Consider the following 19,485-nt stretch of genomic DNA (forward strand, 5'->3'; position numbering starts at 1 on the left):
CGTGCAGTTAATGAAATGCGTTAGTTTAACCTTATTTGATCATTTCTGCTATAAATAAGAATGCCATATATGCTTTTTTGTACCCGTTTGTATGCACAAGTGGATTGTATAGCCCATCTTGTTTTTCATGTTTAGCACCACTACAGCACCTGCTCTGGACTGCAGAAGGTGATGGATGAGGGTGGGATAAGGGCCTCTCAGGGATCTCCAGTGCTCTGTAAATTTCCACATACATCTCTCAGAAATCTTACAAGGATTTTTCCATGGTGGCGAGTAGAGATGCAATGTGCTTCCCACAATGGCTGCGTGGTACAACCACCTTTGCGATATGTGAAGTTGTAAGACGACATTCCAGATGTCTGTGTGCAACTTTAAAGAGAAACAACCCCCTTATGAGACCAAATAACCAAAGCTGGATCATCCTTATGTCACCATTTAACAGCCACATAAGAAAATGATAAGCAACTAATGTCTTTTAATTGTTAAGCCCATTAATTTGTTTGAGTATATTCATATGTCATATATGTAATAATAAATAACAGAATTGTGGTTATACATGGTTACAATGGTTACAATTGTGGTTATTCAAAGGCATATTCCAACCCACTTTTGATTGATGAATGCGTGTTTTGTTTGACTAATCTGTTAGGAAAATAAATTTGCTAGTGATGAGTGACTGACAGCCTAACAGAATGCTGCTTTCAACAACTGCTAATTAGCCCATAAATTAAATGCACTTCCTGTATAATTTGTACCTCTCAACTTCTCCAACTTCCAGGGTCCACCGATGCAAATAATGTCTTTACAGATGTGAAACGCTGCAAAATATTTAGCCTACTTGAGTTACATTTAAGATTAGAGTAAGTATAAGAGTAAGCATCAGAGTTGATATTAGAAGGCAACTGAAGTTGAAGACTACTGATAATAGAACACTACCCTTTAAAAGGAAAGTGCCCTTGACTCAAAAGCAGAAATTGCAAAACCACGGCATTATACACACCGCATTTTAAACACACTTCCCATCCCAAAGCCCAAAAGTGGTTTCCTGTAAACCACTGTCACAACACTTGAGTGGACTCACATTAAAATCACATGGACTGTGTGCAGTATGCATCATGGGTAGCTGCATAAACAGATGGCTACATACTCTACGATGGTGTGGGGCTCAACACTGCCATCAAATGGTTATAGATGACATGTAAACCTATGGGAAGTGCAAATTGTGTTCACCCTGCGATCTTTGTTTCAAACTAGCTCTGTCCGTGAATGTTACCCACATAGATGTTGCTGTCAGAGAAGATAAATGGGTTGTATAAATAGTCTCCACGGTGAATATGTTGAACTATAGACATTTAATACGCTTAATGTCAGAACTCAAGTCATAATTTTCTAATTAACTGATCATTTTGTTACAATGTGAAATGTTTGCATTCAAAACAAACAAACCTAAAATACTTCTTTCTTACTTTGGAACTATATCCACACTACATTGTTCAATGAGAATTAATGACCACTTCCGAATAAACAGCTGGGTATTGCATGACCTCAGATTGCAATTACTGTCCTTTAAGAAGGACAGCTGATCCATGACAGGTTGATCTATAGCATTTTCTATGTGGAAACATCCTCACCATGAAAAAGAAAAAAAAAAAGTTTCTGTGGACCTTTCAAAAGCTCTCAACAAGACAAAAAAAAAAAAAAAAAAAAATCACAGAAAAATCACAGCAAACCAACTACAAGCTCATCTTACAGAAATACAAGCCCAATGGGATGTTCAAAAGCTCAGTGACAGCAAGCTTCACCTTAACAGTTGTTAACAGTTGCTAACAGTATTAGCAATACCTGAATATATTAGATTCCTCACACAAAATTGTGTCATGTTGACCACTTATTTGATAGATGGCACATCATGTTCAGCATAGCTAGCGTGTGGTAGCAGGTGCACAAAAAGCTCAGTCGAACAGTCTGACTGAATTGCATCTGAACAGGCTTTTTCTATGAGGGAGGGTGGATTTTAGACTAGACATGCACACAAATTCAGTGGAAAGACACATGAGACTGTGTGAGACAAGGTTTGGCTCTGATTAGTAGAGCATGACAGATATTGCAGAAACGGGACTGCAGATCCATTCCTTGTGTCAGCAGCAACAGCCTGCTGCTTTGATGGAATCTCCCAGACGTGAAATATCTAAAACTCACAACACAAACTGGAGCTGGCAAATCAGCTCATTCTTTTTTGGGAACCCATTGCCTGCCATTTCCCCTTTTTCTTTCCTACATTTTACATTCCTCATCTTTGTTTAAACAGCCTAAAGTCTGTATTCTGGCGTGTTTGTCACCTGACACACGAACTCTACACGATTAGAAAGGGATTTATTATAACAACCGACTTAAGAGGAAAAATAACAGATGTTTGGTTTTTAAATTGACTGCTTGGATAACAATATATTGAGGCTGTTAATATAAGAGTAGTAGTAAAGACTATGATTCTTATCAATCATCTAATACTAAATAAATAAATACCTGTGAACACAGAAGAACACTGATCTCTCAATTTGAAGATGTATATATGTACTTCCCTCAGGTATGACTGATTGCACTGTGGTCAGATTTTCTGAACCAAAATCCTTAAGTTAGGGTAGAATGAAGCAGCAAGAGTAAAATTAGATCTAGAAATCTGTCTTCATGGTGCTAGACTTTCTACTACTAGCATCCATATCACAAAATGAGCAGAATCTAGCCCCTGGTCTTCCACTAACGAGCATAGCTGGAAAACGTGAGGTGGCCATAGTAGTGCTACAACCCCCACAAATAACCCCTTCGGAGCTCAGGCTCAATGTCTAGTGCAGCATGTCAAGGTATTTCATCACCACAGGCAATTATTTATACTAACCTCTACACTAGAGTTGTGTTCTTGGAGGGCAATGACAGTATTGCTAAGGGCTAATGTACTCTGGCCCATACAATGTGGATGCCAAATCTGTCGTGCCAAATTTGTAAAATACTGCCAATATCTGCTATTTTCTTCGGGTTAACAATACACATATACGCTGTAACAGCAAAAAAGAGAAAGTACTGAGGGCTTATCTAATGTAAACTATCTTTCTCTCCCAGCTGAAGCCCCTACCCCCAATTCTTGGGGTGGTTGCTATGGAAACTACATCATTCCCACAGTTGCTAAGACAGGGATGGAGTACAAGAATGTGAAAAAAATGGAAGCCGCTGAAGTGAGAGCCATGAAAAGCAGAAATGTACTTATGGTTTTGAAATGAAAAGAGTGCACAGTATACTTCTAAATGACAATGTACTGCAAGTGCACATTCATGATGTGCATTTGCTGTTGTAGAATGGCTGTCTTGACTGGTTTCCAGCCGTGTACAACGATTTCATAAACAGGAACATTGCCTTCTTAAGCCCTGAACCAGTCGAGCATCACCACAGAATGAGCACATCCAAAATTATATGACTAGAGAACATGTAGTACGATTAGACAAAGTATTCCCTGTGACATTGAAGAAGTGGTTAACACTTCTGTGCATGCAAATGCAAAAACACTTCACAATCGTCTTAAATGGGGAAGGCTAGGAGAGTCATTTATTTTGCTTAAATTAAAAAGGAAATGATAGCCTTGATTTCCTCATTTTTTACATCCTGAAAATTGATAGCAGTTAGGCAAAAGAAGAAGTTATAAAATCTGCATCTTTGTATTCAGGGGGACAAACATGGTGGAGTCTGATGGATGACAGCTGATTGCTCAGGCGTTGGCAGTTTATCAAAAATTCAAACAAACAAGCAAACAGCACACTGGGGGGATGGAAAGAAAGAAATATTTGTCAGTGATGATGCCTCATCAAAACTTCGCTGTCTCTGTTTGGAAAATCAGATTTAACTAGTGTACCCAATTAGCATAGACAACGAAAGATACCCTTTAGGGCCTTAACAGGAAGATATCCTTCGTGAATATGACGAGATTCCAAACACTAACTGCAACGACCACTGCAGAAATCTCACAGCATCCGAACATGCACAACCTTCTGGTGTTACAGGTTACGCAACAAAATCTCAGAGCTCGAGTTTGGCTTTTGATTGAAAATAAACTTCCTTTTCTAATCATCTCCTGGATGATAAGCTTGTGTTTTTTTTGTTTTTTTTTCTTGCTCACTTACCAATATCTTTGCCAAGACACCATCCTCATTAGATTCCAAAGTCACGACAGCCTTGTCGGTCTCAATCTCACAAAGGGCATCGCCTGCTGCCACTGCCTCACCTGCAGAGGAAAAGAATCAGAATCACACCTGAGGAGGCATAAGGTTATGTGGTGGTTACATGTCTACACCAGCTTTGGCTTAAACTGAAAATCAAGAGCCAATGTTCAAAATCAATGTTTCGTGAGAAAGAATGAGAGATGGAGCAATTCTGGTAGAGGGGGAGATCTTTGCCCATCCTTGAACAATCTCAACTGGTTGAAAGCAATCGACTGTATTTCACAGTTAGAAAATATCATAATCTAATTAGCAAATGAGAGGATAGAGGATGGGATCTATTAACACGGATTCAGTTTCAATTCTTGTTTGTGCAACAACATAAATGAGCATCCAGTGGAGGAATACGCAAACATTTATGTTTTAACTCCTCTGAAACAACAAAAACAACACATGTTGGTTAATGCCTTACTGCATGAATAGAAAGTGCGTTTGATAAATCAATGATTCAACAATTAAGTTAATTGTCTTAACATTCAAGCCCCCCGCATTTGCAGTCAATGTGTTCCATAATGCAGTCAAGACCAGGCTCAGTATGAATGAATCCATGTGAAGAAGCAAAGAGAAGGGGATGTATACGTGATAAAGGTCGAGGGTGATTGAGCTGTGACCTCAGGTCACATTTCTTTTTATTTAAAAAGTCGTTAGGGTACATCACTTCGATATGTAGCAAAGGCCAGTAAAACTTAAGGGTGATGTGATGATAAAGGTAAAACACATTTATGAAGAACGACTTAATAAGAATTATTAAGGACAACTTTGTAGTGTTTCTTTGTAGGACACTGATGATGTATAAAGGAGGTAAAAGGAAGAGGAGGGTGTGTGAAAGGGAAGTGAAGGGGAATAGGTGGGGGAGGGTTGAAGGATCAGAGGGAGTATTGACAATGGAAGCACCATGGGAACAAGCAATGATTGGATTTGTATGAGGCTTTAATACTATATGACTCCAGGGGTGAGGTGTGATGTGCAGTATCAGAGACCCTTGAGTCAGCCTCATCAGAATGCAGTCGATATATGAAGTATATACATATATTTAAAATTAAGTTAAAGGGAAGGTGCCGCTGTCCCCTAAATCTTAATTCATGAAGCTGAAACAATATGTCACAGTAGACTAAATATATTTTAATAATATTTAATCTCTCTTTTTTTTTTTACTGTCTAAGTTGTTTACAAAGGGAGTTCACCTGGATGTGTTTTTCTTTGCTCTGAAAATTGGTCTCTCCTTCCTCATCTTTCTCAGTGACACACGTAGCCAAAGAAGCACATGGCAACAACAGAGCAGCCAATCAGAATTCAGCATGCTACCTTCCTGATGAAGGAGAGTGTGGCTGAATCACCTGGCTGAGCAGAGTTGCTAAGCAGTGTTGCTGGCTCCTTGAGCCAATTTGCCACTAAGGCCCTGAGGTGCTCCGCTGCTCATGCCTCTGTCTTACAAAGAAATGCAATGTCATCGAGTTAATGACTACAACACGATGAGAGGTGCTGATGGTCTGTCATTGAAGGAAAAAGCTTTTACTAAGCATTTGGGTTTGATGTAAATAGGCTGGGTCTATTACTTTGTGAATTATATTTGCTAAGACTGCAAGGGAGCATTCAATGTTTGGCATTGGTATAAAGGAGAAACTGCATGAGGAAGGAAGACAAGTCATCTGTTGCCCACTGTAATACACAGAAAACACAGAGAGGTTTGCCTGGTGAGAAATAACAGAAAATCCAGTAGAAAACTGTGCATATGCGTTTCATTTACCTTCCTTCTTCAGCCATTTGACTATGTTTCCTTCCTCCATGGTGGGGGAGAGAGCTGGCATTTCCACTTTGAGTGGGCTGGCACCTAGTGGATGGAAAGAAAACAACTTAAGTGAAGATGGTAAGAACGACAAGACTTAAAAAGTAAAATGCGATCTCTTGAGTCGGGCCTTTCAACTTCTTTAACCATACTATGTGGATGTTAACTAACTAAATAACTGAAAGCAAAATAAAAATGACAAGCCCAGAAGAAGCAGCGATTGGCCACGGGAAGAGCTCAGTGGGTCAACACGATCAGCTCATAGCAGCAAAGCACAGGATGCGACAGTGCCACTGTGATAGAAGTGTGCTCGCAGCGGGATACCTATGTCAATATGATCCCGACTGACACTGTACCAGAGGCTTTCATACTCTTGCAGGCCTTTGAGCCACCATGAAAGCAACCCAGGGTCACCCACTGTAGTCAGCCAGAAGGTCTGTGATCAGCTGGCTCTCAGCACTGTGATGAGCACAGAAGGCTTTTCTCATTTCTCTGATTAGTGCCTCTTTTATCCTCTCCTTTGTCTTTCCACGTGTGACCTAGAAGTTGCTCTCAGCAAAACTTCATGAAATGTGTTGCGACTCCTAAAATGCATCTGCGAGAAGGTGTGAAAAGAGACGAGGTTTGCCAAGGAGCTGCAGCGTGGATGTGCAGGAGTATCCCTAGTTTTTCTGAGATCCCTGACATATAAAAGGGGTGTGACACGTTATCCCAAAGCGTGTGTTCAAATGTAAGAATTATTGACATTGTCGCAAACACTGCTCATATCTAACTGAAAGAGATAATATAAAACAGTGGTAGGGTGTAAAATTTTTTTTAAAAATTCAGCTGAAAAAAAAATTTTGCATTCCAATTGATGCTGGTTTAAATTATGGCTCCACTCGCATCTCAGGTGGGAGGCAAAACTCGAGAGAGGAATCGAAACTGCGCAACATGGGTTACGATTAATTATGGGTGAGTACCAATGCTGCTAGAGCAAAGCACTCATACCAGATGCACTACTGCTTCCCCTAAACTAATAGTAATACTGCACTTAAAAGAACGCCCAGGTTTATTGCTCCGACACTGCACAGCTTGAAAAGGAATTTCACTATGTTTGACTGTTGTTTCTGTAAAATGACCTGTAGGAATGTTTTAAACACATCAAAGAAGAACACAAGCAAAATAAAGAAACTACATGTGGGCGAGGACAGTCATGCATGAGTTTTTTTCCTGGATACTTTTTACACATTTTCTTATAAAATGCTGCTTTTACAAGCAGACTTCTTCAATGTTCTCCAAGATTCACCAAATAAAATATCTGATACAAAAGTAAGACGAGAGCAAAACAGCCTTTTTCAAAGCAGAGAGTTGGCTCAGGCTTAACACGCTGCGTTAAAATATGTAAAAACATACAAAATAAAATCTAAAAAAAGGCACAAACTTAATAGAACTAAATATATTTAGTTGAATAATTTGCAGTTTTGAGTTGTGTTACAGCACCTGCAGCCTTTGCTTCATTAATTGCTTGTTATTTGTTTGTCTTCTGTATTTGTTTGTCTGTGGTCCATGTGAGGTACTGCTGCCATCTGCTGGATAGTTAGTAATGTTGTTAAATGTGAGAGTATACAAATGATATTGGTTCTTTTCTATATCATCAAGTATTTTTTTCCTATTCATTTTTGTACTGTGAAGGATGCCAACGACTACTTAAGGTGATAATTTTTTGAACACATACAGTATATATTTTAGTTTTACTCTTTTGTCATAAGTATATTCATGTCTTCGTGAGCTCATGACTCCCTCTGGCTAAAAAAAGAGATAGCTTAGGTCAGAGTAATTTATCCGTCACTGTAGAAAAAGTGTCTGTCTGAAACTGGACTGTTGTTGTGGCTCTAAGCAGGATTCATAACATCACATCTTTTCAAAGACAACTGTGAACTACTGAAGAAGTTACATAACTGTGATATATAGTGAGATATAGATATATATATATATATAGTGTGATATATAGATATATAGTGACCTGTAGTCTGAATATCAGAACCTGCAAACAGACAGGATTGTGTCAAAATATTTGACAGAGATCCATTTCTATTTAAATCTACTCAATTTGATGCACAACAAAATGTATTTTAAGCATGAGATAATTAAACCTACACTTGAGTAAATAGAATCCTGGGTGGTTACTGGTTTGCCGTCTGTCTCTTTTGGAAATGCTAAATTCTTCTACACAGAAAAAGTTTGGTGATTCTTAATGCCTGAGGATACGTATAGTCTCTCAGAATGTCTATTTCCTAATCACTGGAAACGTTAATGGTAAGTAACCTAAACTTAACATGTAAAGCACTTTTCTAGTGTAGTAGAACACTTGAACCGCTTTATAACACTACAAGCATTCATTTAAACACATATAGTAAATCTTGGTCAATACAATATTACAGTGCTTTTTTTCTCGAGCACACAAATTCACACACCAATGGAAGCATTGGAGGCAACGGTCTTGCCCAAGTACACTTCAACATGTGGTCTTAGGAAGACGGGAGTAAAATCACAAACCTTCCAATTAGTCAAATGACGATAGTCATATCGAGAAAAAAAAAAACTATCTTCAAAAAGACACTTTTAAACATATGTCGATATCCTTGACTGAGAACTTCAAAATGTGACAAGATGTTCACGATGTCACAGGGGGTTCACACGTCACTCACTTACTTGCAATGTTTGGAATGGAGCTATCAGTAATGAAGTAATGTGACACCTGTGCTTGTCCCGTCATAAGTTAAAAAAATAAATAAATAAATAAACTAAAGAGTCCGTTTCAAAAGGGGACATGTTTTGGGTACTTGTCCCAGACACATTCTTGTTGACTCATATGAGCGGTTTTGCTGTGTGCTGGCTCATTATTAGAACAAGTTTGCAGTTAACATCATGAAGCGTCAGCACGTGAGCCAGCACATGCCACCGGAAAAGGTTGACTGTGCCTTGGCATGGACTCTTGTTTACTTGCATTGTTTGGAGTGAAGCCATCATATTACTGAAGCTCTTCTAAAGGGGTGGATCATCATTTCTACAAAACACGTGCTTTCATGGTGGGCTACAGAGACTTTGTAGGCAATAGTATATGATTCACATCAATATCATACTCATTCTTCCATTAAACTATCATGGATTGTTTATTTTTGTTTTTTGTTTTTTAAAAAGCCTTCTTAAAGCTCAAGGTTTTTGGGAAAATTAATGCCTTTTATTTCTCAGCCTCTGAAGAAAAGCTTCAGAGGCTTAAAAATAGATTAAATAAATTACATCTGAGAGGTTCAACTTTCTGCTTTTACTGAAAATTACCAACTGTTTAAAATGTTTAACAGTACTTTAAAAAAATTTAAAAATACGAATAGTTTCAATGTCTTGAAAATATCGACACAATGTGAGCGTGTCACTCCATGGTTGAAACACAAAAGCATACACATGTCAAATTAGGTCATATTGGGTTTTGAGAATCGTCACGCTGGTGTTAGAGCATGTCAGCTTGAAAGAGACCACTCACACCAGGCTGGTCATCAATCATCAATGAATAAAGGCATAATTCAAAACAACTTTGTTTTGATGTAAAGGAAGTTACACTCTACTCAAAGGGAACAACTGCTCCCAAATAATGGCAATAAATAACCCACACATCATCAGGGCCCATAGATTAGTGTATAGCAATGAGTTATCATATCATTTTTAACATCTCTTTAAAACCGTGCCTGTGGTTTTTCCACACTGTGCATTAACTTTTGTTATGAGAGGGGAAATGCACTGTAATTATAGTCGAATATACCAAACTAAGTTATAGTTCACAGTTGTTTTCTGATCCACGGCGACTATAGCCTGGATCGCCCCTTTTATTTAACCGAGGCTGTATTGAGAGCATGTAGCATGCAGTCCCGACAGCTGACAGAGGTAACAATTACAGATTGGACACCACAGAGATGTTCGGCCACCAGACTGAAAGACACAAAGTTAGATACACGTAGAGTTAAACAACTATCAGAGGTGATTACAAATGACTCTGTGAGCAACACAAGCGGAGTTTGATTTAGCCTGTGGCAGAAGTAACCCATTGTCGTATCACACCATCAAACTGTGCTGTCAATGGTCACACCAGCGCCTTCCATTTGAAAACATAGTCATCAACTGTCACGTATCCAAATGATTACAAAGCAACCTAATTACACAACTAACGGAAAAGGTAAATGGCGATAGCAAATGTCAGCGGTTGTTAGCTCAGAAAGGACAACGGCTATCTTCATGTTTGGCACCTGACACTCACCAAGCATCCATGATGACTGAAAGAAGTGTCTGACACGGTCCTGGCAAGGGTGTGTTACACAGGTAAATTTGCTCAAATTTGACAACCTGAGCCCAAATAAAATTCCTTGACGACCCAGACGCAAGGAGACCGCCATGTTGTCGTCCTCCGTCGGTAAGAGGCGTCCAAACAGATGCCTGACGGTAAAACCAAGAACGAGAGAAGAAGAGCGTAATGCCCTACAAACATTTTTTCTAAGGACAATTTTGAAATATAGAAAATTATCATAATCATACCATGTGCTACATTAACTTATTTTGTGACTACAGATAAATTATGAATTTATTTAGATCTAAGCGAATAGGCCAAAATAGAAACAGCCTATATTTGCCCTGCGAGGGCCTTTAACTTTTATTTCCGATAAAAGCTTTATTGAACAACCTGCTAGCTACATTTAACAAATGTAAATTACACTTCTCTCTGCACAACCAGAGCTATACACCACTCTGTGCACAACACGAAGGCATACATAAAACAGAAGCGGGGATGTAAAAAAAATACAATAATTATTGTAAAAAAAACACAATAAAGACAATAAAGAAATTTAAGGAGATGAAGGGATTATTGGTAACCTTTCTGCTTTGCCTTTATTTATTTTGCGTGTTAGGAATTTAAAATGACCCCCCCTACCCTAACACTCCAAAATAATAAAAGTGTCAGATATGTACCACAGAGCTATTTTTTTTTCTATTGTTTTTCTTTATTTTTATTTTGTCTGTCTTATTGACTGTAAACACTGGTAAAACAAAATCATACAATACCAATACAATTTGCCAAAATGTTGTGTAGAGTTAATAAAATATAATGAAAGTCATTTAGAGCAGGTGCTTCCCCAACTTTATTGAAGACATCTTACCAGGTAAGACTTACCTGGTGTTGAGTTATCACTCAGATCTTTGCTCCTTCCAGTCAGAGAAAAAGCAGGAGTGTGGCGGTAGATCAGCTTCTCACCACGCTCCGGTGAGTACTTCCCTAAGATGGGACATCACTGACAGTTATACTGCTTCTATCTGAGATTAGCAGCATTTAGTCTTCATTTGCTATTGCAATATCTGTCTTAATGTGTTACTGGGCCTCACAAACCTGGTCCAGGAGCTCGTAACACCTTTAGCTCTTTTGGACGGGTCTGGATTGAAAATGCCGGTGCGCTCTGTTGGCAGTATCTGCTGATGTTGGAGGGCAGCAGATATTTTGGTCCTGGTGAGCAGTTGGTGTTGTATTCCTTTTGGCGTGCACTAAAGGAGAACGCTGGTGCCTTGCTTTTGGTAAGGTCATGTTGATGATTACCTTTGACAAATAACAAGAGCAGACCATTTTAATTACTTAATCCAACAATAGTGCCAGTGATATCCCTAGATGCATCTAGGGCATTTGACCGAGTCAACCATGGAAAATTGTTTTTAAAATTATATGAACGAGGGGTTCCCAAATACTTGATACGTATTCTACAGTATTGGTTTTCCCATGCAGGTCAGATGGGGCGAAGCATCTTCTAGCCAGTTCTTGGTTACCAATGGTGTCAGGCAAGGTGGAATTCTCTCCCCTTTTCTTTTTAATCTCTATATGGATGATCTATCCAAGAAATTAAAAGAATGCAAGACTGGATGTATGGTTGGGGATAAAATTGTTAATCATCTATTGTACGCTGATGACTTAGTTGTCCTGTCTCCCTATAGTGCTGGTCTACAGCGACTGCTTAGAGCCTGTATGGTGTAGAGTATGACATCAAATACAACTTAAAAAAAGAGTGTTGTAATGATTGTCAGGACTAAGGAGGATAAAAAAAACTACACTTCCCTTCCTTTTATCTAAATGACATTGAGCTGACAACTGTAACTAAAGCAAAAATATTTGGGTCATATTCTTAGGAATGACTTATGTGATGATGATGATATTCAGCCTCAGTGTTGCAAGCTGTATGCTCAAGGGAATGTGCTGGCACGAAAATGTTATATGTGTGCAAAGGAGGTCAAAATATCTCTTTTTAAAACTTACTGTACTCCACTATATACAGCTCATCTTTGGTGTAGTTACAGCAGAACTAAGATGAATAAGATCGAGGTTGCACTTAGAATTTTGCTTAAAGCGATACAATGTAACTTCTCAAAAAGCCCACTCTGGAGCTCCCCCTACAGGCTTGGAGGTAATGTACGGTTACACTGTCGTAAATACAACACCCTTTCACTTTCACTTTTCACGTTTGTTGACGAACCGGCGAGGAGTTAGAAGGTGCAAGCTATGTCGACCGAGAAGGTAAGAGTAATCAAATGTACCTGGGAGCGTGAGAGGGGTCTATTTGTTTTTGCGGTAGGTGTGCCAGAAAGCAAGTCAAAGTACTTCCGCTCAGCTCCCGGGCCGCCACCGGGCCGCTCCAGCAAAGTTACATAGCGCAGTTTTCCAACTCAGACCCCCGAAGGGCACAGGAGACAGGCCAATCGTAATATTAAAACTCATTCTAGCCACACAAATTTTTTCAAGCTGTTATTTTAAGGTAGAAATGTTACATAGTATTGCTTTCAGGCTCCAAGGTGGGAAAGTGCAAGTGTTCTTTTGTCACTGCAAATGTGCCCACATTTCAGGCTCTAATGAGGAGCCTTATGTATAAATTTATGTGTAGATTAAATCTATCAAGAAATGGAATCATAAGGTGTTTGTCTAATATAAAGGAAAGTGACACCCAATACAATTCTGACATCTGGAAATACTGGAAAAGCCATGTGGGCCTATCCCCAATCCTATTTTTATGAAATGATTGTCTGTGTGTGTGTGTGTGTGTGTGTGTGTGTGTGTGTGTGTGTGTGTGTGCGTGTGTGTGTGTGTGTGTGTGTGGCGATTTTAGTTTTACCTGTCAGTAAAGGCAATTCGCTCTGGGCACAATATGGCGACCGTTACGAACGTTCGAACTTTTGTGTGTGCGCCAGTACTTCCGGTGAAAACTTCCGGTGATTGACTGCAAGAGCGGGAAACGCGAGAACAAGACAAGCGACCGAGTTCGAATTTTGAAATGAGTGTTTTTAGGATCCAAGAGAGAAGACTTGCCTTTCAGAGGGTGAGAGCCTCAGCACTTCATTGTTGTGTGCCGTTGTGTACCGTTTCGTCACGTTACAACAAAGAAGTCAGTTTGCATGCATTCCCCGTTGACGCTGCAGTGCGGGCTGAGTGGATCCAGAAGATCCGGAGGGATGACTGCAACCCGACCAAAAACACCCGGGTCTGTTGTCGGCATTTTAAGCAGGCTGATTTCAACGTGACTGCCAGGGGACTGAGGAGGTTGAAGAAGGGATCCGTACCGGTTTACTTTTCTTGGCCTCTGTATGATATTCATTTGCAATTAAAGTTAAATCAATACTAAATAACAATTTTTAAGCACCTGTAGCCCATCCTACAATGACAGGTTGTTGTGATATAACATGATGTCTTCCTTAACTTTATTAAAGCAATACTATGTAACATTTCTACCTTAAAATAACACCTTGAAAAAAATTGTGCGGCTAGAATGAGTTTTAATATTATGATTGGCCTGTCTCCTATGCCCTTAAATGTCCATAAACACAGACTTCCTTCCACTCAATATTACCCGATTATTCCACAATGGAACATTATGAGGGCTGAAATTATGCTTGAACATCAGTTTCCAATTTAACAAAAGCTGTTGATGAAATTTGGATAATTTTATGGGCAGTTTTGAGATTTCAAAATCACAGACTAAGAGAAAATCAATGCCTCCAACTTTCTTAAAAACAAGAGATGGTAGCGAGAACCATATCTCATCATGATTTCTTAAAAAAGAACGAAGCCATTTGATCTTCAATATACCATTCATAATTTCAAAATCAATTGCTGTTAAACCTAAAACTGCGCTATGTAACTTTGCTGGACCGGCCCGGTAGCTGAGCGGAAGTACTTCGACTTGCTTTCTGGCACACCAACCGCAAAAACAAATAGACCCCTCTCACGCTCCCAGGTACATTTGATTACTCTTACCTTCTCGGTCGACACAGCTTGCACCTTCTGACTCCTCGCCGGTTCGTCAACAAACGTGAAACGTGAAAGCGAAAGGGTGTTGTATTTACGACAGTGTAACCGTACATTACCTCCAAGCCTGTAGGGGGAGCTCCATAGTGGGCTTTTTGAGAAGTTACATTGTATCACCACAGATTGGTATCGCTTTAAGTGTGCACACACTTAATGAACCACTGACTGATTTTAGTTTAACTCTGTGACTGAGTCAAAATAAGCAGATAAATGAGTTTACCTTAGACAACTCCCGGAGCAGCTACCAGTGTCCTTTCCAGGCTTTATATCCAGAACTCAGCATTTACAATCAACCCAAAATAGAGTGTTATTGTTCCCATGACAACACTTTCTTAGTGATTATTTTAATCATAACATTTTTTTTTTAACAGAAACTAGGGCATTCCATGAGGACTAAATTAACTATTAGTTCTCCATACACACAGCAGTCAGCCATGGAATCCCACCAGCTATGAAATCAGATAGAAGTAATTAATTTAAACTACTACCATGCCTGTACAATTTAACGTCATCAACTCCCAGTTTGGATCTGTGAGGAAGACACCCTCTCTTCTCTCTAGGATTATGCTAGAAACTATCTTATACATAGCCTAGCAAGCCAGACCCGTACAGCAAAAAGCTGTACAGGGGTCTAGTGACGCTGGATAGCAGTGTGGGCGGGATAAACGGCTGTCTGTCAAGTTCAACGCCACGCAATAGGATGGCGCAACAACCAATCAGAGCGATGAAGAAGTTTACGTAGTCAACGCGACGGAATGTACATTGTGGTCAGTAGTCTATGGCCTGAAAAGCTGATTTCTCTTAAGCTCTAAACTCTGTAAACTTTAGCAACATTTGAAACATTTTCAGGCGAGAAAGTAGTCGTTTAGATCCCCAAGGTGTTGAAAATCTGACAAAATACCGGCTATTTACAATTTTGTTCCCACGAATTCGGCGCTGCTAAAGCTAGCCGCAGTGAGCAACGCACTTCCGGTTTGATTTCACGTGATTTATATTAAAGGCATCCAACATGCATTAATACATCTTTCCATAAAAAGACACCTGCATCAGAATGCTTAAAAACATTTCAAAGAATGGAAAATATGTCAAAGTGCGTTTTGACTACTCTCGTCCCGTTAACGGAATTTGACCGTTCAAATGCCTTACCGGAGAGTTTTGTCAGCTCTGAGACGAAGATCGGCCCGCTGTCTTTGGTACATCATGCTCGCAATTGACTGGGGATTGCTCTCAGATGTAAGTTTACTTCGTTTCCCTATAAATCTAAAGAGAGTTTTTTTTTAACCTCTCTCTGGAACTACACACTGAAACGTCGCACCTCTGTCGTCACTAGGTAGCCCGGCCTCCGACCCCGCTCCTCACGATTTGATTGGCTCGATTAAGTTTTGATTTGGAACCTTGCAAAACGACCACAAGTGACTAGACTCAGAGAGTCTCTATTATTATCTGTGAAAGGGCTGTGCTAGACTAGCCCCGGAGCAAATTCCATTTGCTGCCGCTAGGGGCGTCTAGATTTCTAGGCTATCTTATACCAACAAGTTGGGGGTAAATTGGGACTGAGTGTGGTTCTGTCTGAGGTTCCATCTTTTTCTTTTTTTTTTTCCCCTGAAGGTCATAAAGTGCTTGCTTAGAGGGACCTGTCGGGTTTCTGTAGACAGTCCTCGGATTACTTTGTGTTGCGAGTTGGATTAAAATATAACTGAATCACTCTGGTGAATGAGGCAAAGGCTCTCAGCCTCTAATGTTACAATAGCATGCAAATAAATGGTAATTTCAAAATATTGTTCTCAAAAAATATGAGCTGGTACGCAAATTAGGAGCAATACTATACACCGTCATACAAACCATGTTTTTGGGAGGATGCATTCATCTGATTGTTTCTTTCACTCACATGCAGAAAGGTTCTTAGACGAGATTTTGTCCCAAGACAAAGAATGTGGCTACAACCGGTCAACCCTTTAGAATTATATTGTTCTCTGGTTTAACTGGTCAAAAGTCTTGACTATGGCTGTTTTCGAAACCGCCTACTTCTCCTACTATTCCTACTAGTCCTACTTTTTTAAGTTCCCGGATGTACACTAGATGCATACTAGATTCGCCGAAATGTTGAGTATTCATCATGAGGTTACTTGTCACACTCAAACTACCCAAGATGCAACGTAACGTGACGTCGCCGATCGCCATTTGAACGGTCAAATTCCGTTAACGGGACGAGAGCCGTTAAAACGGCATAACCGGAAGTGCGTTGCTCACTGCGGCTAGCTTTAGCGCCTAATTCGTGGGAACAAAATTGTAAATAGCCGGTATTTTGTCAGATTTTCAACACCTTGGGGGTCTAAATGACTACTTTCTCGCCTGAAAATGTTTCAAATGTTGCTAAAGTGATATATTTACAGAGTTTATGGCTTAAGCGACATCAGCTTTTCAGGCTGGCTGATTTCGGCTCGGGCAGGAGTGAAGTGCACTGTGTGTAAACGCTCTGCATGCTGTCTGATTGATGAGTATGCCGTTTTCAAGTATGTAGTATGTAGTAGGCGGTTTCGAACACAGCCTATGTCTTCACTACAGTTTGCAGGCAAATAAAATGTTGTTATCTTCACCTTCACTATCTCAACATTCACCGTGATAGAAACTCTTTAATGTAATAACCAGTTGAACCGTCTCCCAGAAAAAAAAAAAAAAGCCATAAGCAAGTGTTTCCAGTAACTGGAGAGAGTTTTTCTCTATCATTCTTCCTTCGCAAATAGCTTCAGCTCACCTGCATTGCAGATATATCTGTTGTGAGATCCACACCGATTTCCTTGTTTGAAGCCATTATGTAACGTAAATGCAGCCACCTTGGACTGAGCCTCATCTGGCGGAGAGCCACTCTGATTTGATTTAATTGGAGTTTTGTCAGTAAAGTTTCTCCTTGATGATGGAGGAGGTACAAAGGCACCAGAGCAGCTCCAAATCATAATGTCCTCCCTCCATTATACATAATGTTTTCATGGTTTTTACACCATTTAAAGTGCAATGCATTCTTTTCAAGCTATTTTTTTTCTTTCATGAGTTCGCAGAACATTTTCTAAAGTAGCGAAGGTGCTCTTTTTTTCAGTGTAGAAAAATGTAATGTAAAAAGGAAGCTGCTGCATTTCAGAAAAATATGCACATAAAAAACACTTGTGGTTATGTTGACAAATGTATATTTCTTCAAGGTAAAGGATTATGATAGGTTTCGGTTTAAATACATCCAATGTGGAACCACCAATTCTCCGCTGGGTTGTGTGACAGTAAAATTATGAACCTTTGTCATTCAAAATTGCGCGGGGAACACTTGGGGGAAGTGCTGTTGTTGAATTAGCTGGATTTATAAAATACCCATCTTACAGAGCTCTTCTCAGAGCCACTCTTTGTCATTAGTGTTGAAGTTAGTAATACCAAATGGAGGGACGCTGAACAAAGGCATTCCTGATAGTGGTCCTGGAAAGTTGAGATAAATCAGAGCAATTCTATTTTCCAAATTTTTTAAATCTATTTAAGTATTAAATCGCCTGGGTTTAATGATCTAGCGCCCTCTGCTGTGCAAAATGTTAACGAGTTTGATCCAAATGCTCAATCCCAGCTTTGTAAGTAACAGTATCATCTATTCCCTGATTTCAACATGTTGTTGAAGGGAAATCAGAGATGCAAACAATCATGAATGGATTTCATCAAGAACGATGAAACGAAATGTCTGGTACAACTGCAACTCGAGTGCACCTGAAGCTTTTCGTAAGTATGTATTACAGACATACACTGTGAAAAAAAATATGTTTCAAGTTAAAAGTCTATTACTATTTCCTTTTGACATCTTTCACATACAACACAAACCACATGCTTCAACTTCTAGGTTTATTTTGAAAAATACAAAATTGTCATGAGAAGTTTCACGTAATTCTCTTTTGATTGCGTATGTATGCGGGGTGATTTTCACAGTCAAAAGTAGATATGGAAATAATCAGCAATGGAAAGTCCAAAAATCTGAGCAGGAAATTGGCCTCAAAACTGCAACAGTCAGAAAAGGTATCTTTGCATTGTGAGAAACACTTCCTCGTGTTTCAGTTGAAGAAATGCCCCAAAAAAAACTCCTGTAAACCCCCCCACACACACACGCACACACTTTCAATTGTTTATGCGAGCAAGGAGACACAGGAATGAGCTTTGTCTCATGCTGTCTCGTGTCTCAGAATGAGTCATTTGATTCAGTGACAATGAACTCATGACTCAATACCCATGTATTTACTCATATGGTAGAATTTTCTTTAATAAGATTATAAAATGGTCACTGGAGTGAGATGTTGTGCCATCCTTGGACTTATCAAAGCTCATCAGTGAGGCAGTTCTTATCTGCTAACTCACACTTTTGGCTGAATACCTCTTTGGTCCATTTGACTGAAGAGAAGATGATAAGAGGACCTGATAAGATGGGACAGAGAACACAACTGAGTGAACACAATAGCTCTACTGAGCCAGGACACAGATGCAAAATCTCATCTTCATGCCCATGCTTAGGCTATCTTTTATCACTTCCTTGTTCTTCATAATACATGTATCTGATTGAATTAGATAGCCCCCACCCCTAATAGTAAAATCCATTCAAATCTGAAAATAATTTTTGGACAATAAGAGATAATGGATAACTACAAATCTTTTTTTTTCCCCTTTTCTATTCTTCTTTTTTGTGGCCTTACAAGGACATAAATTGTTTATTCACATCAGCGCAGTGTAACTACCTGTGCAGGAGGGCAATAGATAGTTCAAACACTCTTCTCTAAGTAAATATTGTTTTGTCAGTTCTTTCTGAGACAGATGTCTGCTTAGTCTTATTTTGATAGCCGATGTACAATGGCAATACTGGCTGCTAAAATGAAACACATGGTTTAAATATCCTTTCCCAAGAGTATACGTGTGTGTGTGTTTTTTTGTGCCCTCTCCATATCAATTGCAACCGGTTTGAGTGCATGTTTGGCTGCGTGCCCACACTGCCTGCCACAGATGCCCTGAAACCAAGCATTGTGCTAAAATACATGTTATGCTGGTTTAACGGTGCTTTC

At 39.5% G+C, this 19,485-nt stretch overlaps 1 protein-coding gene across 1 annotated transcript in view; it reads right to left on the bottom strand.

The window, feature by feature from the left end:
* Positions 1-10,498, bottom strand: part of pdhx (pyruvate dehydrogenase complex component X) — a 29,209-nt gene extending 18,711 nt beyond the window's left edge. Inside the window, exons 1-3 of the mRNA XM_075469542.1 lie at positions 10,340-10,498; positions 6,010-6,093; positions 4,167-4,267 (exon numbers count right to left, since the gene is read on the bottom strand). Of these exons, the coding sequence (XP_075325657.1) occupies positions 4,167-4,267; positions 6,010-6,093; positions 10,340-10,475 (321 nt within the window). The 5' untranslated portion in view covers positions 10,476-10,498. The remainder of the gene's footprint in view (positions 1-4,166; positions 4,268-6,009; positions 6,094-10,339) is intronic.
* Between the last annotated feature and the right edge of the window lie 8,987 nt (positions 10,499-19,485).

Source organism: Odontesthes bonariensis, chromosome 7 (assembly GCF_027942865.1).
Source record: "Odontesthes bonariensis isolate fOdoBon6 chromosome 7, fOdoBon6.hap1, whole genome shotgun sequence".
In the NCBI taxonomy this organism is placed as follows: domain Eukaryota; kingdom Metazoa; phylum Chordata; class Actinopteri; order Atheriniformes; family Atherinopsidae; genus Odontesthes; species Odontesthes bonariensis.